This window comes from Chaetodon auriga, chromosome 19, assembly GCF_051107435.1.
Source record: "Chaetodon auriga isolate fChaAug3 chromosome 19, fChaAug3.hap1, whole genome shotgun sequence".
NCBI lineage: Eukaryota > Metazoa > Chordata > Actinopteri > Chaetodontiformes > Chaetodontidae > Chaetodon > Chaetodon auriga.
Window position 1 is genome coordinate 4129227 of NC_135092.1, and position 24114 is coordinate 4153340.

Genomic DNA, 24114 nt, shown 5'->3' on the forward strand with positions numbered 1-24114 from the left:
TCACAGACAGACAGACAGACAGACAGACAGACAGACAGACAGACAGACAGACAGACAGGTAGTGAGTGTCCAGGCCTTTGGGCAGATCCAGATGTTTACAATAGTCACATTGGTCATTATGAAGGTCAGTTTTCACCTCAGAGACTCAGATCCTCTGCCCATCACACACTCTGCTTTAAACTGAAAACAGACACTCTAATCGGCTTATATGGAAATACGATAAAGAGGAGGAGGAGGAGGAGGAGGAGGAGGAAGAGGGGATACAGTGATGGTGGAAATAAGAAAAATGTTGGTGACACCGTTCTTATGATCACATCAGTCCAATGCTGTTTCAGTCTTAATTCGACTGTATCTGACGTCATAAATGATCACATCATCTTGATGTGACACAACAGCGTTTGCACAATTTCAAGAGTGAAACATGAAACACCTCCAGGTACACAGGCCGTGTTAATGAGTGTCTGTAATTCCAGATTTCCTACAAAAACGGCAGACTACCGAGTTAAACCTTACTGGTCTGATGTGCGTTCAGCTGTGTGCAGGTCAGCAGCCTGGCGTAGTCTGCACATGACTGAATGAAGGAGTGTAAATCACCAAATCATTAATCAAGAGAGACGCTGTGCCAGAAACACATATGTGCTTCTGAGAAGTTGATTCTCAGGCAACATGTAAGCCCCATTTTCCACAAAGATACCATCACCTGTCTTTGTGCTGTTCACCTGTCTGTTCCTCTGTGCTGGGCACTAAAGTTCCACACAGATGAGCAAAAACACCAACCTGTCAGAGAGCTGCTGGCTCCGGTCGCTGTGCTGCCATGAAAGTAGGCCCCTTAAAGTCTATGTGATGTAAAGTAAACTACCAACCTCCATCAAGGTCTCTGTCTCTTCTTTGCTGCTTCTTTCTTTACTTTTACTGTCAGCAGTGATTCACTTCAGGAAAATGTTGACTCCCTATGTTCTCAGATAATTTGTCTTTTCACCGCGGAGATCTGCCTGTTGTGTCTAATCCGCTCGGATTATCTGTCAGACATCTTGGATTGATCCAATACTTCAGGCTGGACACAACAAACTATCCAGTAAATCTGTTGTCAAGCTTTGTTCTAATTTCTCCTCCATTTCTCAGCAGCCCTCACTCTTTAGCTGTGATGCTTTTCATTTAGCGGAGTGGAAATCAGATTCTGTCAGATGGCTTTGATTCATCTGTGAGCGAGAGCAGCGTGTGACCGAGCTGTGGTGGCTCTAATAAAAATAATTCCTTCTTTATGAAGAAGTGGTATGATGGAGGCCCTCCACTGTCCCTGCATTAGTGAAATTAACATCCAGAGCCATTTTTCAGTGCGCTCCATTAACAGCACGAGTGTGACAGCCACAGTGCTGAAAATATTGGCTCTTTTAACAAGCTGTCAGATTGGAAAGTAAACTGCAAAACAAACAGATAATAGATAACAGAGGATGAAATAATCAGACTTCGGGTTTTAATATTGCCAATCTGTGCCCTCATACAGTAGCACTGAGTGAAGAAAGTTAAAGGGGGGGGGGCTGTCGCTGTGGAATAGTCCTCCTACATGTGTTCATACTGCATTTGTCCTGCATCACTACTGTACTCAGGCCTTTTAGGAAAGACGAGGGAGGGAGCAGCTCAGGTCAAAATGATGACGCTCAGTCAAATGATGAAAATTCTGAGATAGTAAGTCAAAATTTTAACTTGGTAACATAATTACATAATATAATATAGAACATAATAACATAATATAGAATCTATTGTAATCAGAAGAAAGTGGAATTCAAAGGGTGTCCACCGTCGTGCTAAAAGGAGTCCCTGTCAGGCTTTATTACAGGAGCAGAGGGCTGTCAAATGTCTACAAAACCACATGGTAGTTAATAGACTTAAGGAGGATGAACGGAGCACTCTGACCTCTGCATGTACGGGGAAGAGGTAAAGAGGGTGGAGACCTTCAAATTCCTGGGAGTCTACGTTGTGGCAGGCCTCACATGGTCTTTAAACCTAGCTCACACTAGCTAACGTCATCTTTTACTGTAGCTGATGATGTTGAGTGCTGTGGGTTTTGGACTGGCAGTCATGTCATGCACAAGAATAAAAATACTAATATGACTGGAGTCACATTTACCTGATGTCTCTTAGTGTTTGGAATGATTGAAATGTATTTTAGCCGAGTCGTTGCAGTACGGGAGCATTTCTCTCACTGTTCTGTCCATATTCACTGAAACGTTATCATGAATTAGGGAAAAAAAGTTCATTTCATATTTTGGCTGCAGGGGCCTTAAGTCTGTTAAAGGTCAGCGCTGTCAGACAGCTACATGTTAGTCAAGCAGGATAATCCATCTAAAACCTGATGGATGGTCAGCAGGTGTAAAATCACCAGGATGTGGAGTTGAAGAACTAATAAAACCAGCACTTTGACTTTGTCTGGTCTCCCTCTCTTACAAAGTTGCGCTCAGTTTGTTGGTGGTATCTCCCGCCGACGACCCCTGACCCCCCTCCCCACCCCCCTCCCATACCGTCTAATTGAAGCGTTGTGTTTCCAGTGAGCACAGATAGCTCTTCTGTCTGTGTCTTAAGACGGTAAAATACACTTAACCTTCAGATGGACTCGGACCGGTTGGAAGGGCAGCCATCGTTCCAGGACTCAAATCTTTTTTCTCTATCAACTTAATTGTGTTTTTCAATTATTTCCCCAGATTTTCTGTCTCCTGACATTTGTAAGGACAGTGCTTACCCTCCTCCCTCCTCCTACAGCAGCAGTGCTCTTTTGTTTTATGCAACTTTTTCTCGATCCAGAGATTTTAAGGCTCGTCTTCGGCTTGAGGCTGCGTTCAGTTACATTTCTGTTTGCCTGCTTGTTTTTCCAGTTTTTGTATATTCACTGTTTTTGTTTTTGTTTTTTTTTACCTTTTTGACTAAATCTTTGCTCTCACAGCATTTTTTCTTCCTCCCTCGTTCGTTCTCACATCAGATTCCTGCTGGTATTGATCCCCTCCCTCAGTCTCTGGTGATCAGGTTTTACCAGTCTCCCATTGATTACCAATGGAGGCAGAGTTGATGTGCAGCTCGAGAGGGGAGGGATGGCAAGGTTGTTGGTTTGATTTCCCCAACAGGGTTACTAAAAAACAAGATATATGTACCCTTGCTATCATAACTGAAACATAAATGTCTGTAAAGTTCATTTAAGTTCCTTCCTTCTCTCTTCATGGATACATGAATTATATATTATATATATGTTCATATTTCATTATATATGTTCATATTTCACTTAGGGATGGGTGGTAGTTCATTGTTCTATATAACACAATTACACTTGTAGTTTATAATAATAATAACTGATATTATAGCTAAATGCTGTCGTTTGTATGCAAATATTCATACAGACAGCTTTGATGAGATGCGATAAGAATATTTATCTTCATGATCTTTCATTCAGAATATTCACAAAAATCTAACCTTTCACTGAAGTCACATGATCGAAAAGCATTAAATTCTTACCATGAAACAAATATTTTTCTCTAAAATATTAAGATTTTGTGCAGCCTCTATCTGCCATCAGTCCCATCTTATTATGTGTGATGAGGTTGGTGGACACATATGAGATCTGAGCCCGTTCCCGTCCAATTTAGGTCAGAGTCTATAAACCAAAACCTTCATTCTGATTTTGAGGTGTGCTTCGAATCATTGTCCTGCTGGAAAGTCCAACCACAGCCCCTCTTAAGCTTCCTGGCAGAGGCTGTTAGGCTTTCATTTAATATCTGCCGGTATTTGATGAAGCCCATGATACCCTGTATCCAAAAAAAAAAAAAAAAAGTCCAGGGAAATAAGACAGCCTTCCAACATCAAAGATCCACTTCACAGTGGGCATGAGGTGCTTTTATTCTGTCTATGCCAGCCAACCTTTGATTTTTTTTTTAGCCAAAAAGCTCTATTTCGGTCTTATCTGACCATGCACTCCAGTCCCACTGAAAGACCCAGTAACAACTGGCAAACTGTAGGTGCTTTTTTCTGGTAGCCCTCCCAAACAACCTGTGGTGATGTAGGTGGCGTCTGGTGCTAGGTTTGAGTCTTTCTGACCCCAGACTCAGCTGACCTCTTCAATTCCCCAGCTGTGATCCTTGGAGGCTCTATTGCCAGTCGAGCTGTCCTCCTCAGTGTGCACACGCTTCCTCTTCAAGGATGATTCTCATCATCTCTTGCCGCATTAAAATTCTTAATTATTGCCCTGATAGTGGAAATGGCCATTTTAAGTGTTTAGTCTTAAATCCACATCCTGATCTGTGTAGCTCAACAACTTTTCATTGCACATTGTCAGTGTCTTCTTGCGTCTTTCCCATAGTGACAAAGGGAATTTGTCCTCTTGCCTCATATTTACACTCCAGTGAAACAGGAAGTCACAGTTTCTGACCACTTAAGAGTTCCTCATCAAACAGGTGAACTCAAAGATGTAAAATATCACTGGAGATATACTTCAGTTAGATTTTATTCATAGGATTTTATTAGGGCAAGTTCTTTAGAAGCATATTTATTTTATGTCCATGTTTTTTTTCTTGATAATGATAATCTCAATGAGAAATCAATTGATAGAGAGCTGACCCCACTCGTGTGTTTGTGTGCTGCTATATTAATTACTGGTCTTCAGCTCTGCTTTTCTTTCTTTCTTTCTTTCTTTCTTTTTTTCTTTCTTGCAAATAAAATGTTGGCTTAAAACCTACATTTAACATTCAGTTTTTTCTCCTTTTTCATGACATATTTCTGCAGTGATTGCATGGGCTCCACAGGTCGTTACATTACACCGCTCTGCCCCCTTTTTAATATATTCCTTCCTTTATGGATAATGTCATTTCAACCAGAGAGCCTTTTTATCCTGATCCATCCATGGTTTTTATGAAGATTTAGCCAAGCTGAGGCAAGCAGAGAGGTGAGCTTGCCCCCCCCCCCCCCCTTACAGTTTATTGGGTTATGTTTGGGAGCAGGTTGGCCAACAAATAGGATTTAGATGCAATGTTATTATAATAGATCTGCCGGTCGTGAAGGAAGCAGATCGATAGGCTTCAAATATCAATCAGCCCTTCCACACAGGTCCAGAGGCAGCAGGTACACACAGACAGGAAGTGATGCTACCTGAGGACCGTCCGCAGAAAACCTCACATCTCACGCATGATAAAAGTTCAGCAAGTCTGTCTCAAGTCCTCTTTTCTTTGGTACATTTGGAAAGCTTCTACTTTGGAGGAAAGTTCTGGTTTCAACGTGTGAAAACATTCCAACGTGCTTCAGCAATGAAATATTTTCAGCAAGACTAGAAACCACTAAAACGTTACATCTCTGTGCTCGCTTGTGGCCATGGTCAGCAGTGGGGTTTGTCATCTTTGATATTTTATTTGCTAAAATTCTGGTTGTTTCTCCTGGACCTCATTCTTGTAATTATGTCCAGTTTGACTGTTTCAGCAGAGGTCAACATAGATGATACAGAAATGTCCTGAAAGGCTTTGATTGCAGTGCAGTGGTTATAATCGTTAGTATGACCCATAGTCAGAGTGGCCACATTAATGGAATCACCTCCTTTACACTGTTCTAAGAAGTGAGGGAAGTGAAATCATATTTTCCAAGCACAGTCATTCTAAATGCATGCAGAAGATGCTCACAGAGGAGCTGACAGTAGTTTTTTAATCTCTGCAGATCTTTCTCAACCAAACAGAAAGTTAAGTCAGCCTTTACCTGCATATTGAAAGACAAAACCCACTTGAATGCATCAGCATGTCATCACTCCTCTGTTCTTTTATTTGGTTTAGAGGTATTATTGCAGTATTATTTGGCTGGACTAGGTCGTGTCACCATTTTAGTCAAGTTAATTTGTAAATTGTAGTATCAGATTTATTTGGAAATAAAATACTCTATAATAAGTTATATTTTTAAATGTTTAAACATGTGGTGGGTTAACAGTTTTCTGTCATGATGCGAGGACTGAAGCTCATCAGTTCATCATCAGTGAGCTTGTCAGATTGGACCAGTCAGTCGCTGTTAAAATGATGACTCCACCTCTATATCCTGACATTTAACAGAAACTTTAACTACTACAAATTAGTGTCCATCCAATCAGGCGTCAGAAGGTGTGACTGAAATGTTGCTGTTTATAGACTGTGGGTATTGAACACACCAACTTTCACATCACACACTGTACTCTTTAGAAGGGCCTATTAGTGCTCCACACTCGGTTGTCTTACCCACCCCTCTCTGTAAAAACTAGATTTATATACAACTAAACGTCTTGATTTTGTCTCTGAAGCCTTCTGTCTGTCTGAACAGTCTCTCTCCCTCTCTTTACTTTCTCTTTCACTGTAAATCTCAACTTTTTAGTGATTCTGGTTGGGAGTCTATCTCTAATTCTGTTATCTACTGGCCCAGTCTGGCCCGGGGATGGATGCCATCTATAATCCATTTATCAGAGCCGGCCGCTGGGCCTTCTTCCAAATGACAGCTGGCCTTAAGCAATCTCATTATAAAAAGCACCAGGATATAGTATGGAAATATGGGGGGAGGGGGCTCCCGGGGCCTGACAAATGGACTGAGAACATACAATGGACAAAATATTACAATGGAATCCTTTTTTTTAAAGGGATACATTTCTGTATTCTTTAATCACACTGGTGCAGTCGTATTTTCCAAAAAAACATTAATGATTACACTCCTGCACAACACCAAGCCTTCATGCCAGTGACTTAAAGTCAAAGAGGCTTTAGCCCCGACTCTTACTGTCGTCCTTTTCCCTCTTTCAAAGCGATCTGCTGACACCAGTTCAAAAGAAATGACATGCACTCTGGGTTTGCATGTATGTACACTTTTGTTTACACTGAGCCACACACCGTCCCAGTACTTGAACGGGCAAAGTGTGTGAAACCTTTGACTGGTACTGTATGTGTGTGTGTCTACACAGGCCAGATAACAAATCATTACATGCCAGTCAAGGTCTGTGCAGCTGATAGTGAGGACTATTACTGTTGAAACTCTGTCAAATATTCAGAATAAATATATATGAAGTTTATCTTTTTCTTTTTTGCTCCAAGAACGATCAGTATACCTTTAATAGATTGTTACCATAGCAACAAAGCTCTCACCTCAAACTTAGTCAAGAGGAGAGGTGGCTAACTTTCCTACCTCAGATGAAGTCATTTTTAGTATTTTTTCAGCAATTCTAGTCCAAACTGACAATTTAAGACCAGTCTGAAGCCAAGACTAGTCTTAAACTGAGTTTATGCATCTGGCCCCAGTGTTTGAACTGATCATGGATCAGATAAATTCTTCAACAGCTCAGTGTGTATAGAACTTTTTTTTGTCCTGACATTTTAATGAAACAGGGAAACCTGCTTACTGACTCCGTCACACCTGGGAGGAGTAAAGATTCCATATGTTTGGAGAGACGGACACTTTTCCACCTTCTCAACATGTGGCTAGAATGCATCTTTGATGTCAGTCCATCCCAAAGACTTCTTGGATGCATTTATGTTTAGCTGTTTTGAGATCAGATAGCTATCCGATACACCCAAAATGCATGAAGTCACAAAGTGAATGGGGTGATTAGGATCTAACTTACAGTCTGATTCCACAACATTCAATCTATGTTATGTTTGAACGAACCACAGAATGAACTTAATGTTATGTTTCATTAGAGTGGAACACTTTCTTTTCATGTCAGAGGAGGTTCTATTCATTTCAGATGAGGTGGTGTTCCTCCACAGCTCTGCTCTGCGGTAAACCCTGTGAAATAATACTGATGTTAATCAGGGTTATTCTTCATCGTCTGTTTTCGGGAGTTTTTAACTCATCAGTACAGACTCTGGTCTGTAACTTTGCTCAAGCGGTTACCATGGTAAACCTTTATCCTGAGTCGTCTTTCTTTAGTTCTCAGTAATCATTCCCATCATTTAGGTTCATGCTACATCCACAAATCCAGCACATGAAGAGAATACTCCATAAAGATACACAGGAAGTACACACAGCAGTGAGCTGCACTCGCCATTCATCACACCCAGTGTACTTGATCACCCCTTACCCCAAATATTGTGTGTGTGCGTGTGTGTGCGTGCGTGCGTGCTTGTGTGTGTGTGTGTGTGTGTGGTGGGTGAATGCATGTGTGTCTGTGAGTGTGCGTGTGCCCGTGTGTGTGTTGGGCGAGTGTGTGCTTGTTCCCGTACAATACAAATCCATAATAATGCTGTGCTCGTTCATCCGGAGAGAGAGAGAAAATAAGAAACAGAAATGAGAGGGTGGAGGTAGTGAGAGGGTGTGTGTGGGAGTGTAAAACATTCAAACACGTGCACGCACACGCTCACACACACACACACACACACACACACACACACTCTCACAGTTTCTATGCAGTCCTTTTTGGGCCTTTGATCCAAGGTGTGTAAGGAGCTCTCATCTCTTACTGTGATACTCATACAAACTCACACACACACACACACACACACACACACACACACACACACACACACACACACACACACACTGGTCTGACACACTCTTGTATTCCTCTTAGGGCTGCAGCAGTTCCCCACTGTGTAGACCCTGTTACATGCACACACAAAAGAAGTTATTTTGGGGTCATCTTGGTGAGCCCCCCCACCAACACACACACACACACATGCACACGCACACACACAAGAAAAGGGTTTCCAGTTGCACGTGTCCAAAATCCTTTCAGAGGTCTGTGAACATGACCGTCTGTATGTGTGTGTTTGCACTATGACTAAAGGCTTTCAGTGGGACAATAAGACACGTGTGTGTGTGTGTGTGTGTGTGTGTGTGTGTGTGTGTGTGTGTGTGAGAGAGAGAGAGAGAGAGAGAGAGAGAGAGTAATGGTTAATACCAGGACAATAGAAGTGTGCCTGTTCACTTGTTATCGGCTCACTGGAGACTTACAGGCCCGCTGTTTTTTCAACCACCTTTCACCATGAAAAGGAAGAAAAAGAAAGAAATGAAAATGAGAAAAAAGTCCCCGACAGAAGGAAATAAACAGACTTTTCAGATTTTTCAAAATAAACTGCAATGTTCTTATTCTATCCAAATTTTATGTCATTAAAACCAATAATGAGCACAGCAGTTACATTTCTGATTTCTTTTCAAGTCCTGCAAATTTTTATTTTAATGAACTTTCCTTATCATGTGTCAGACATGCGATGGAGTTGTGGCTTTTACTCTTTACATTCATAACAGGAGGCAGATTTGGCAAACAAGGAAAATGAAAATCAGACTTTCATTATGTGCCCTCATTAGCCATGCTATATAGTGAACTATAGTGTATTGTATAATACTCAGCTTTTTAAAAAACAAAAAACAAAACCAAAAGTGCTGCTAATAATTTTTGGGAGATAGAAAAGGCCAGAAAAGGTTCAGAATCCCTGCTATAAACTGCATTGTACTGTAGTATACTATTCTGCATTATGACCCACTATATATAATGATAATGATGATCAGTGATGGCAGAGGGGATCCACTGTCCCAGAAGCTCCAGGTTCACTGCATTTTAATGGTTTTAGACATTTGTAGAGGGGCCCTGGGTCAAGATGTAGTTTTGAAGACCCTATTATTTTAGTTTGTTCTCACAATGGTGCATATTTCTAGATAAATTTGTGGGGGCGTGTCAGCAGGCGTCCAGTGGCACATTGGTATCAGGAAGTGCTGTGGGATACTGAATATAATGGGGTCTCACAATTTTGGATGCTGAGGTTGAAAATTTTTTCTTGACCTTGGTATTAGTAGTTAGTTAGAATTATTCTGTCTAAAACTGAAATGATTTAATTTCACTTTTATGTATTTGAAATTATTCCAACTATGAAATAATGTTCAAGAAGGCTCAAAATAACACTTCGGTCTACTTATGAGCTTTTTCCAGAGCTTTCATTGCCTCTCAGTGTCTTTATCAGTGGAGTTTGCTCATTTGACATGGAGCTGTCATCATGTGACTCAAGTATAGAACTAAGTACAGAAATAACTAAAATAAAGTATGGACCCATCACGAGACACTTATGTTCATGTCTTGTCTCTCTCTCTGTGTCTCTACCAGGCTGTCTGTCCAACCTTCCACCAAACGCCAAGAAGATCTCCAACTCATACGAGGAGCGCCGCAAACAGGCCACCGCCATCGTGCTGCTGGGCGTCATCGGGGCTGAGTTCGGAGCTGAGATCGAACCTCCAAAGGGTTCAGGACGGGCTCGAGCTGGCGGACAGGCGCCTGAGGGCTTCGGACTGACAAGCGGAGGGTCATCCAACTACTCACTGGCCAGACACACATGTAAGTACAGAGATAACTGTCAGTCATGATTACAATGAGACCAGTCCGTCCGGAAAGATATTTGCCTGACAGGCTTGCTAAAGTGGGCTTAATGTTGGCATGTTGCAGACAGGGATGTACTAGTGAGAGGTGAAATGTTTTGATGTCAGATATTTTCTTTCATAGATAATTGTCACCCAGCAGCTTTATTGTCATATTTACTCCTCCCAGCATGCACCAGGGCATCATTTCTCATTTTCTGTGTGTTCCTGCATTCTTAAGGTGTTGCTGGGGCTGTGTCACTTAGCATCTTTGCTGTAGTTTGGAATGGGTTCAGCTAAACTAGAAGTTTCTGAGATATAAATGTTGCTTCTTGGTAAGTCGGACCTGGTTGCCCTGACAGAATGGACGCGGGTAAAGGTGGACAACAGCTAAATCTCGTTAGTGTGGGGCTCTTTTTTGTGTTTCCACTATATTTTACAAACATGGACTTTAATAAGGTGACGGTATGCTGTTTGGGAAGCATGTGATGTCAGCAACTGTGGGATGGACCACAATGGCAGAAGTAGTGCTGACATTGTTATTGATTTTCTTTCTTTGTGATTCTTTATTTTTCTATAATCTTGTTTCAGTTTGTAATTGTTTCCTTGGACTTTTATACTGTTGTGTGAGTGCTGTGTCTCCATTACTGCCAGACACAGAGAAAACTCCTTTTCTACCTTTTGGTTTGTAACCACTGACTCCAGCTTCCTTTGAATGGTCTCCTCTCCCCAAACAGTAATGAGGGCCTGGGCATCTTCGTTTGTCCAGCAAGTATTCCCCATTGTTCTTTTTCAGCCACGGTGGCTGTGTGGCTTTAGGGATGGCAGTCCATCACTTTGGTCTAGATTGAAATATCTCAGCAACTATTGGGTGGGCAGCTGCTCATTGTCCCCCAGACACCGAATCCCACTGACTTCTCTGATCAGCTGAACTTCACTCCAGCAGCACTATGAGGTTGACAGTTTGGGCTTTGAGTGAACCACTTTTCAATGAATTGACATGAAATTTGGTACAGACATTCAAGGTCCCCAGCAAATTACCCCTAATAACTTTGGTGATCCTTTGAGTCCTGACACCATCCTTGCTCAGTCTTTTGGTTTATGACCAACCACCTGCAAAAAACAATGATGTTTCCAATCAGCTGCCACTGTAGGTATTTACAAAGTGTTAGCAGGCTAACATGCTAAACTAAGATGTAAAACACATTAAACACATCAACATGCTAGCACTGTCATTGTGAGCATGTTAGCATGCTAGCATTAGCATTTAGCTCAAAGCACCACTGTGCCTAAGTGGTGGTTCTAAAGTGGTGGTAACTGTTGTTGGGTTGTTGAAGTTGTCCTTGTTGTGCTGTGATGTCACATTTGATCAACCTATCCCAGCCTCAGTGGTTACTGTTGTGGTCCAGGATCATGGTTTGTCCAAACTACACAACTGACAAAGTAGAAACTTCAGTGTTGGATTAGAGGTGAGGAGAGAGAGATGGGATTGATTTTCACCCACCAAGCTTGACACCTTAAGGAGCTTGGCATTGACTTCCACACGCACTCACATACACACACACTCTCACGGAGCCCAGCCCATGCCACGCTGTGCCTGCAGCGTTGGACCTTGGTGGGCATCAAACCTGCACTAAGCAGAGCTGCTCTTCCATCCCGCTGCTCTGGAGCTTTGATTGGCTGCCTCTGGGGGCGTCCGCCCAGCGACAGAGCCTGTACTCTCACTGATAGGCTGTGGAGCGTGATGCTGCTTAGTTGGACCTGTCCACAGCGGTCAGCTCACCTGTGTGGACTCACCGGACACACACACGCACACACAGAAACCCCAGAAAACCTCAAGCCCATGTCATCAAATGAAAACAACTCAAGATTTAATTGATTCCCTTGAGCAGAGCTCCACCCTTTCCAAACCTATTACTGACCCTTAGCCTGGGTGTCATTTCAACATTGTGATACCACATAATACTTTTTTTTTTAACTCAACTGAATTAACCAAACTTGTCAGTGTCATCAGTGTTTAACGTGGTCTTGACATCAAGCGGTCATACTAGAACTCTGCCAACATAGGACATATAATATATGATGTGATATAAAAATGGTATTTAAATCAGAAGTCAAATTATAAGTTAACAAGACTAAGATCCAACACTAGACAAATTCATCATCGTTTCTCACCCAAAAAACAATGGGCCTCATGCAAGAACATTTTGTGTTCTTATCCTAAGCTTCTTGCTATGTACCATGCTTATATTTACTATGAGTGCCCCAAGTTGAACAGGGCTCACCACAGCTGACAGTGAGGTCAACAGGGAAGCTGACCTGGAAGCAGATCCTTATGTAGGTAGACATAATGGCTGTTCCAAGCGTGTATTTCTTGTAGAAAATGGGGAAGAACAACAATCTTATCTCAAAGTCACACACCTCGTCGACCCATTCATTCACCCTGACCTCCTCCTAGGATTTTGAGGTTGTACCATCATACTACTCCTGCCTTTATTCCTAATGACAGTCACAATCCACATGGCCACTAGAGGTCTTTTCCACTTTAACCTGAACATAGGTGTGTTTAGACATTTGAACTAACGACTGGTGCTGTCGTTTCTCTTGGAGGACAGTCAGGACAGGAGGCTGCTCCTTCAACTGACCCTGACTGAACCCTTTAAAATATGGTATTACTGAATAAGCAGACAATTACAGTTGACTGTAAAAAGTGTGTGGTGGAGGACATTTTTATGCTTTCTCCTGTTTCTTCCTCTGTTTTACACATCTCTTCCTTTCATTCTGTTCTTTTTCCAGCTCTCAATCAGTCTGTTGTTTTTCTCCCTCCTTCCACTCTCCATCCCCCGTTCTCCCCTCTCTGTTATGAAATTGAAAGATGGATTGGTGTTGTTGGCATACAGCGCTGTGTGTGTGATGAATGAGAGCTGTCCACCGAGAGAGAGGGAGGGTACAGTAGTCCATACGGCAGAGTATAGATTGATGTTTTCATATGGTGAGGGGGGAAATGGAGGGAAGATGGAGGGGGAGATTGAGCTTAAGGATGGAAGGAAGGAAGGACGGACAGATGATGATGGAGGGAAGGGAGGATTTGGTTGGGCAGGATAAACGAGACAAACTGTACATCAGTGCATGTACAGTTCTCTGGATGGTAATGCTCAGCGTAAATGTCAAAATACCTCAAGTCTCTCCTGAGGCCCATTCAATGTGAACGGTGGCATTTTCAAACATTCATGAGAGCTGATTGGAAATTGAGTTTTATTTTGTCTTATAGAAAACCAGATGATGGAACCTACAAAACTCTGCCGTGGATCAGACCCAACTGCATTTTCAATCTGTAAAACATTGAAAACGGTATTAATACATAGAATTAAGTTATACACATCAGGAATACTTTACCAGTATGTGAGATGAACTATCAGAAAATCTGTTTCAATTCACATGTTTTTCTGCATACACACACACACACACACACACACACACACACACACACACACACACACACACACACACACACACTCTCACTCACTCACCAGTGCAGTCGACAATGATTTGGGGTCCAATGTGTTGCCCAAAGACACTAGGACATGTGGACTGGACTTGGCAGGGATCGAACTACCAACCCTGTGATCAGCGGACAGCCACCCCCTGCCAGAATAAAGATCTGCGTGGAGCCACGGGACTGTAAATTTCCTCAAATTATTACATGAATCCAACAGAAATATCATCTTTAAATCACATTTTCTACAGTGTTTCGGTTCATTTGAAGTTTCACATGCACTCTTTTGATTAAGTTATGTCATTGCGCCATCTTCGAGTGCAGTGGTTTAATGACACATGGCTGTAGAATTAGGACCACCAGCTGTTTATCTTGATGGAACGACTCCTAGTATTCACATAACCATTAAATATTTTAGTAATAGCCACATATTAGACTTAACATTGATTAGCAAGACGTGGTCACACTAGAAATTGGCACAGTGAAAGTAATTTGCATACACTCCTGAAAGAGACTCTTTGCAGGACTAGTTGGCAATCTGCTCTAGCTGGTGATGTAACTGCTAACATGCTACTTAGCAAGAAACAAGCAAGGAATGCATACTAAACAGTACAATAGCCAGCCAAGCTACTCGGCTTACTAACTGCCAGTTAGTGGTGGACTGTTACACAGATGTTCTTGATGTACCCAGTGGTTGGTGACCAAATACCCCTCAGAATCAGAATCGGAGTAAGAATACTTAATTGACCCCTGAGGTGAAACTGGGTCAGTTGCAATTCCTCCCATTATGGAACATAAATTAGAAGTAGAAAATAAGGAGTATCTCAAAGAATATGTAAAGATATGTTAACTATAATACAATATAAATCAACCATAGATAACAAACAATATAAACATAAATATAAATATGTAAACTATGTGTATTATGCTACAATAAATAGCAACCATCTATCTTATTATTTTCAACTTTTTTCATATAGATATATAGACACAGCACCTCTTCCTCTCTCTCCCTCAAACCGGCTCTCGTTCTTTCTCTTTTTGTTACTTTTTTCTTTCTCTCCTATCTGCAGCCAGTCAGATCCGGCACTCATCCACTAACCAAGTCCCCAACATTGATTTACCTTCACCTCTCATTTAAGCTCAAACAGAGGAAGAGAGAGAGAAAGGGGGCAGGCCAGATGGAGGAAACAAAGTAGAAAGCCTGTTAGTGGTCGACTCGGCCTGGTAAACTTTAGACGTCACCAATCTGTCACTATTTCACACTCTCTACCTCCCTCCCTCCTTCCTCCCTCCCTCCCTCCTTCTTCTCCTCTTCCTCCTCCCGCTGTAAACACCCTCTCTGTGTTAATGTGACATGTTTACTGCTCTAACTAACAGCTCATTATGGCCGGCTGATGCTTTGTCAATAGCTGTTGGTTCATTTGGGTACGGGCCTGCCTTTAAAAAGATGTCCGTCGTGGGAAATGGAGCTGAATGCAGTCCTCGCTCACCTCCTACTCCCTGACTCGAGGGGAGGGGCTGTAAATTATAAATCTCAATACGGCCAATTACAGCACTGATTGTTAACAGTCATCTTTAATTGTCCAGAGGGCAAAAAAGGTGCAAATATGGCTGTCAGATTAAACCTCTGTCAGCTTCATTATAAACACACACACACACACACACACACACACACACACACACACACACACACACACACACACACACACCCACACCACATGCACCTGCCCACCCACAGTCCCTGTCACTGCTCACGACATTGAACTTTGACCTCATGACCTCTGAGGCCTGGGCTGTGCTGCTGGCTCTCTGTGTGAAGAGCACGTACATGCATATTAACATTGTCAGGGGTTTGACTGGTAACATTTTACCCCATGACCCCAAATCATGATACCTCCCTCATCCTCCCACACAGTCACCTACCAAGTTTATTTATTGATTATCAGTTTATTTGAAGCTAATGTAAAGTTGACTTCTTATCAATTCATATGGATTTTAGCATGTTATACAACAGACATCCTGTAGCTTGTAGCATCTTTACTTCGATTCTGATTCTGAGGGGGTATCATCATTTTGGCATCAGATCCCAGAACATATTATTTTTCAAAGGATAAGGCTGGTATTGTTACATATCAGTACCCTGACTCCCCTGTTTTGAGTACCCCTTATATGTAACAGTAAATTAAAGCAGAAAATACAAAAATGAAAACTGATACAGCACCAAACAGTATTACAAAAAATATGTAAATCTTTGTGAACCAGCAGGAAATGTATATTGTGCTGTGAGAAAACGAGGAGCAGGAATGAGATTTGCACAGTGTTGTGAGCCTTATGATTTTCATTTGAGGTGATTCAGAGCTTTGGGAAGAGCATAAAGGAATAGTATAACTGAGTGTCATTGATTTCTGTTGGTGGTCTTGATGATTTGTAATAATCACTAACTGGAGGTCAAAGTTCATTCAACTCCACATCACTGTTGATATATATAGCCCACTGTTTGTGTGTATATTGATGTGTATAACAAAAACACAATTGATTTTAGGTGTTACTGGTGTTTGCTCACAGCATAGGGATCACCAGCTGAGGGTCAAAGTTCACCACCCTGTCACTGATTCAGTCATAATACACAAACAACACACCACTCTGCATGTTTGACTCCAATAGACATAAAGTAACTGCCAACAGCATTGGCGCCGATGTCCATCTCTTACAGTCTATGTAGCCCATAACAACGTAGCACAACAATGCTAACACAGTTAGCGCTCTATCTGTCGCTGCTGGTATATAACAGTCAGACCCAGTGATGCTAACATGGTTAGCCTCTAGCTATATCTTTCATAGTCCTATACACAGGCTGTGTGTGTGTGTGTAGAAATAAACCAATAAAGAAGGGGGTTTGCCATTTAAGGCGGGCTGATGATGAAATGCTTGGAGATCCAGATGATGAGATTAGCTGTGTGAGTCTGGAGACTGGAGGACCTTTAGAGCCACCACAGGATTATAAATACTTTAAAGTAAATGATCTGTTTTATATTATATGTTTCTTCATATTATGGCTGTTTAGCATTTCCATTTCAAGTGAAAATACAATGAACTGTATTGATCTCTGTGTGGACTCAGACAGTAGAAGGGGAAAAGAGGCTTCCTGATGCTAACGTCGTGTCTCTGAGACAGACTTTCTGCTACAGCGATACAACACTTGACAGATTGACATCTCCACTGTCTCAGTCCAGATTATTCTGCACGGACATTACTGACTGTGAATAGATAAATAAATGACCACTTAATTTAAGTTTGACAGAAGCAACAAGAGCATATGGTCTGCATTTCCGAATGTTTTATAAAGCCAGATACCAGACGCTCTGCCGTCCTCTGTCTTGATTTTCCTCTGACTTTATCTTTTTGTAGCACTTTGCACAGAATCTGCTAAAAGCTCTGGACCTCAGGCTTTAGTGGGTGAGACAGGCACAGAGAGATAGACAGAAACCTGGGGGGAAGGGGTGTGTTTGTGTGCATGTGTGTGTGTGTGTGTCTGTACGTGAGTGTGTGTGTTTGGGGGATGGGGTGTTATTGAGGGATGGGGATATTTTCTCGAGTCTTAATGGTCAGTCTGTCCCCACAGAGACTGGCTCAAATGTCAGGTCAGGTATGAAGTGACCTCCATTCTGCTAGCTGTCTTTATCCTGTGTGTGTGTGTGTGTGTGTGTGTGTGTGTGTGTGTGTGTGTGTGTGTGTGTGTGTGTATTGCACAAAAGTTGAATCATTAGATTTTGTTCATAAGAAGATATGATTTCTTTGTGGACGTTCCTTTGTTTCTGATGGTGCCCATGTTGTGGCTGTGGTGGGCGGGGCTTTGGCTGTGGAGCGCTACAGTGACGCTAAAGTCATGCAGAGCTGATGTGGTCATGGGTATTCAACCATAGTCGCTTTCAATGCTTTGAAAGTGTTGAGAATGCCCATTAGCTGCTTAGCTAACTCTGGTCCATTTAAAGTGATGTTGTGTTGAACGAGCACTGTCCCCTGTGGTTAAACACACTGCTTAGAAATTGAACAGGCAGATTAAACGATCTGCAAAAATGATGACACTGTGCAATAGGAGGTATCATGGTGGCTCATAGAGCTGCAGTCTCTCAAGTTTGCATTTATTTGAACACCTTTTATCACATTTTATTCCTGCTATTCACTCCTGCAACAAAATTTTGAAAATGTTTTGAAATAAGACCTGATTGAGTCACATGAAACGTGCTGTAGCATTGTTGGAGGTTCTACGCCTGCAGAGTAACCGTGAGCTCCTGTCATTTTCAGATAGCCACTTCCCCCAACTCTACTCTATTCTAATTCTACTCTTTCTACTGTTTGCAGGTAAGGCGCTGACCTTCCTGCTGCTGCAGCCCCCCAGCCCTAAGCTGCCTCCCCACAGCACCATCCGCCGCACAGCCATCGATCTGATTGGCCGAGGCTTCACCGTCTGGGAGCCGTATATGGATGTGTCAGCGGTGCTCATGGGACTGCTGGAGCTCTGCGCTGACGCAGAGAAGCAGCTGGCCAAGTGAGTCCAAACACACACAAACTCAAATGTTGATAAATGACAAACATGATCTATTTGATATCCTGAAATAGATCATTTTAAATGAAGCCTGCACCTAAATATATAAAGAAAACAGTAAGAGGACCTATATGTCAGCCTTGAACATCTTTGAGGTTGCCCTCATTTGCAAAGAAATCCATACCTATGGACATATATGTTAGAAATCTGAATTTTGTAGGTGGAAGTTAATAAATGGCATCTCACTTGTAAACTGACTACCTAAGACATGACCTGGACTCACCCCAAAACACATAACGAAATAACAGTTCTGGATACATGCACATGAAAACAAAGCTCACATATAGAATGAAGTGATACAGAACGATATAAATACACACTGAACAGGAACACACTGTGGTTCAGGGCACTTCTGTGTCCTCAGTTTGTGCTCAGGACTTGATCAGTTGATTCATTGTTTGTGTTTGTCTGTTTGGCCGTTCGGTCTTCCCTCTCAGATTCCAGAGTGCAGACAACAGCCTGCTTATAGATACAAAGACACACGCACACAGAAACACTCAGGCACTATAGAGCTGACACACTGAGTTATGGAAGCCAGGTTATAATCTGATTGCAGGACATTATGATGATGTAACTCTGTCTGCGTTGCTCTGACATGTGAGTCCTCTGTCCGTGTGCATGCATGCTTGTCTGTGTTCATGTTCAGTGATTTCTTTTTTTCTTGTTTGGTTTGCCCCACCAGTAGCCGTGCTTAAAAATGTCCATCCAGAAACATTCCAGGATGAACCCTTTCGACTTAAATGACCACTTCTCATCTGAGACACAAGTTTATGTACATGTGCCGACAGAGAATCCATGGTGCCGGCACAAGCCAGTCCAGTGTTGATACCACTGTAATCATAGTCTGCCAATCATCCAGTGCAGGGGGCCCCAACCAGTCTGTCCTGTGACACCTTAAAACAGTAGTTGTTTGTTTCTTTTCATCATCTGGTGACTCTCAAACATTTATCCTGGGAACTTGTGAAGTGTTTATCTGATTATGCGACTTGGTGTTGATCACAGATGTTGACTGCAGCACAGTGCGCTTAACTTCCTGGACCATCAACATCACCGCCAGCAGAGAGGAGGTCAAACACTCTGGCTGCCTTTACACAGTTGTAGTGGTGGATGTGGTTATGCAGATGCAGCATTTTGTGCGAGCAAAGGTCAGAGGTCAGGTCAGAGGAGAAGGTGACCGCATGTGTGTGTGTGTGTGTGTGTGTTTGTGTGTCTTCCTCCTTGCTGAAATCTAACTGGCCAACATGGGCTGATCCTATTAAGACTGAAACTCGAGCTCAGTCAGTCTGTTTAAATGAGTATAGATATGTCTGCTGCCTGTGTGTGTGTCTGAGAGTGTGTGTGGGTGGGTGTGGGCGTGTAGAAAACAACGCAATTCAATTTTAGAGGAATACGTTTTTAGTGGAACAGAAAGTGAAGAGAGCTTGAGAGTCAGAAATAAAAGCTTCTTTTTGGCCATTTTGACACCACCAGAAATACAGGAGTCAGACATCTTTATTCAGAAGAGCCTAAAATTAAACAGACCATAACTGAATTCACACACAGACACAAGGAGGTTAAAGGTGCATTCAGACGGAATGCAGAGTGAATTTTCAAAGAGCCACAGCTGCATACAAAGTCAATGAGAAGATATGCGTGGGTGCAGATACACACCACATCAGTCTAGATTTGAGGCCAAGATGCATTTGCACCACTTTAAACTTATTTCACACACACACACACACACACACACACACACACACACACACACACACACACACAGAGCTACAGTTTCTGACTAAGTGTAATTAAAAACGTGTTATCTGTAGGTGTGTGTTGTTGCCTCCTGGTGGTGTTGAAGTAAACAGCAGGAAGGCTGATCAATGAGATGCAATAATTAGATCAGTACATTACAACAGAGAGAGAGAGTACACACACACACACACACACACACACACACACACACACACACACACACACACACACACACATTGGTGTCTGTATTGTAGGACGAGGAAAAATAGGGAGAATGTGAAGAGTTGAATGCATCACTGAAGGGAGTGCGTACGCACGCACGCGCACGCGCACACACACACACACACACACACACACACACACACACACACACACATACACACACACACAAGCTTACAGAGAGTGTATTTCCATGCAGCTGACTTGAAGTGAGGTTCTTTGTCCCTGATACACCCAACCAGTCGACAATACACTCCTTGCAGAGCTGTGTGTGTGTGTGTGTGTGTGTGTGTGTGTGTGTGTGTGTCTGTGTCTGTGTGTCTGTGTGTCTGTGTGTCTGTGTGTGTGTGTGTGTGTGTCTGTGTGTCTGTCTGTGTGTCTGTGTGTCTGTGTGTGTGTCTGTGTGTATGTGATAATCCCCTTTCAATAGGCTGAGATTTGAAAAAGCTCCTCTTGTTGAAGACTCACACATTTTATACTTTCAGACACACAAGCTAGAAAAAAAGCAGACAATACACCTTTACCAACCTGCACTGTGTGTTTGTGTGTGTGTCATACACCTGCAGCACACACACCCATTCTTGGAGGCAAAAGCCACTTTCAGACATATGTACCTCATTATTTAATGTGATGTACATGTTGGTCTCATGTCTGAGTAAACATCGCTGTGTACACAAAGGCTGTGACAGCAGTCTGACTGAATCAGACCTGCAGTGTTTCAGTAACAAGTGAGTGTGAATTGAATGCCATCACATTAACATAAAGACTACAGCAGCATGAGGTAAAATGTACAGTGAGAATTCCTTTAGCAGATAGATGTTATTTATTACGTCTCTGAAAACAGTAACATGTGACTCGTTTCTAACTGGGTATTCAAGGAACAACATTACAGCATTTTGGAGAATAAAGTCACACTCCAACTGTATCTGGCAACACATGCCGTAGCCAGAGATGCTGCACAGAAATACTAGTTGGACTGATGAACTGCCATTTGCCAAGAAATAGTTCCAGCATGTAACTCCTCTTTAAATCACTACTTGTGATTTTTATGTTCTGTCTGTGCACGTTGAAACAAGATACAGCGTGTCAATGAGTGACCATTAGAGATGTTGTCCAGGGCTGGCTGTGTCCCCCTGCTTCCAGTCTTTTGTTGCTAAGCTAGGCTAACTGTGTTTTGACTGCTAATCCACAGACATCTCACGCTCAAAAGATGTTGAAAGGTTTGTGTAACTCCTCCTACTCAGTACTGACTCACAGATTTTGGGCATTTTGATTCAGTTTTGTCGCGAATTCAAAATGTTGATAAAATGTAGGTTAAATCCTACTTAATTTCTTCTTCTTTTTTTTAAAATTTTCTTACAGAAATTAAGTAAATAAGGTGCCATGTGTAAATAAGAAAACTTGACTTATTGAAAAAAGCTTTCACAAAACTTTCAAAACCTCTCGATTCCATCAGGATGTCTGTGAATCAAGAACCTCATCAGTTGTCTGACAGTGAACTGGAATTTGAAGGCCTCTTGCCAACCCGTCGTTGTCTTACTCTCTGCTGTCACCCAATCAGAGCGTGATCTGTTGGTTGTAGCGACTGCAGAGATAAATGCACGTTTTCATATGTGTGGGTGAGATAGGGAATATAGTATGTATCTGAGCTGCAGAGATAAATACATCTCTTTGCATTATGTTGTTGGTCTATGGTCCATATGTCACACAGAGGTAAATCATTGTTGTTGCAACCTGTGTGTATGTGTGTGTGTATGAGCGTGTGTCATGCAGAGATAAGTACATGTTGTTGTCACCATGGATGTTGACTCATGAACACAACAGGATGTTTCAATAAAGAAAACATGACCAGAAAACTGCAGGTAACATCTCAGAGGAAAGCTAGTGTGGTCAGTTTTGATCTATGTGTGTGAGCTTAGGACTCGGTTACATTCAGACCAGGATGTCTGTGAGCTGTCAGCCAGTGAATCAGTCAGTAAACCAGTTGTTTTGACAGCCAGCAGCCAGTTAACCAGTCAGTAATTACGTAAGAAACCAGTTTACCACTAAACTTTATATATCAAGTCAGCAAGTAAAGCTCTTAGTGAGTCTTAAAGAAAACTTCAGGTGACAAAAATGTGTTCTTTATTGGAAGAAAAAAAAACTTCTTTTTCTGCTCCTTAGCAGGGACTTTGCCATGTGCTTGACTCAGATTTTTCCACAGCGCTCACTACAGTCTTGGAGAGCAATTGCAGCTCCCGCAAGGATGAGAATGTACTCAATAATAACTGCAGACGGTGTAGCTGCAGTGCAGATGGTGATCGGGTTGGTGTGGACACCATACTGAGCGCCTTGAATCATTCAAGGTCAAGTCCTCCATTGAACAGTCAGTCAGTCAGTAAACCATCCAGTTACTCAGTCAGAAGCTCACTGAGGAAACCAGTTAGTCAATAATGCCCTAACAGACACAGCGATGTGGATCAAATATGTGTCGGTGGTCTCTTTGAATGGATCAACATGTGTCAGCTGACGACAGCCCTCCTCCAACCTGGGCAGGAAGCAGGTCCGACACCGCCCGGCTTTGGTGACATGGCATTTCAGTCCAGAAAGGATGTTTTCAACTTTTTACCAAGTCTGTGAAAAGAGTGAGATAGAGATGGAGAGGCAAGGGAGCAGGAGTGTGCATATGAAAAGAGCTCAGGTTAGCTTATTTGGTCATTACTGGATGTAATTCAGTTTAATTCTCAGGTTGTTGGTTAGTAAACCATCCAGCAAGTCGGTCAAACACACGGCCTGGGTTTCTTGCAGCAGTGACTCTCGTCATGTGACTGAGGTTGTTCACCCCTCACACACAAAAATCAATACTTCCAATCCTCACTGTGTATGTGAGTGTGTGCATGTATGTGAGACTCAGTATTGACTGGATAATGTCAGCGTGATACTGGCTGTGAATGCAGTCATGTTGCCAGGTTCACACACACTAAACCCTGTTTTTGTGTGTCTGTGTGTGTGTTTCTTGTCAGCTTCACATACTGGAAAGTTGAATTATTTCAATCTGAAGTCATAATCGTAATTCACTTTACTTAGGTTACTCAAGTTTTACTTTTTATTTTCTGGGAAAATTCTAGGGTTTTTTTTGTTTGTTTGTTTGTTTGTTTTTTAATATGACTTTCTCTAAAAACTTTACTGTACAAGAACTCCTCAGCACCGAGTAGCAAAGTTAGCAACTACCTGGTGAAGTGGAGCATTTAGAAGCTAAAGAGCCACATATTTCCCTCAGATGCTGGTAGAGACCAAAAACAGAGCTAAAGCTCAGTGACAGTGGCTCTAGCCTTCTTGGCCATCCATCAAACTCCCCACTAATCCAAAACTGGGCAAAAAGGTGGTGCCTGGGTGCAGCTGAGATGGGCCTGGTTGCTGGAACTCAGTGGTTAGCTGTCTCTCAAAGCGGCCATGCCCATGATTATGCATAACTTTAGCTACAGTATGATTTAAATGAGTGAGTTATATAAAAATTCAACCCACATACAGTTTTCATGAATGGGGAAATGAGCTATAAATACCAAAACCATTTTTATACCAGGCTGTAAAAACGTTAATGTTTGAAGTTGGAGATTTTAATATGGGGTCTATGGGGATAGATTGGCTTTTAGAGACCGCATCATTTGGCTATTTGAGGAACTACAGTTTTTGGCACTTCTTTGTTAGCTTCATTTTTCAGCCTCTTGCTTTGAGCATCAAGGTCATAGTTAGTGGAGATAAT

The 24114-nt window shown here is 42.2% G+C and overlaps 1 protein-coding gene across 3 annotated transcripts in view; it reads left to right on the top strand.

Annotated features, from left to right (window-relative positions):
• Positions 1–24114, top strand: part of wdr7 (WD repeat domain 7) — a 102634-nt gene that overhangs the window by 61969 nt on the left and 16551 nt on the right. For all 3 annotated transcript variants that reach the window (XM_076758006.1, XM_076758008.1, XM_076758007.1), the window contains 2 exons: positions 10070–10297; positions 18179–18365. In XM_076758006.1, coding sequence (XP_076614121.1) covers positions 10070–10297; positions 18179–18365 — 415 coding nt within the window. The remainder of the gene's footprint in view (positions 1–10069; positions 10298–18178; positions 18366–24114) is intronic.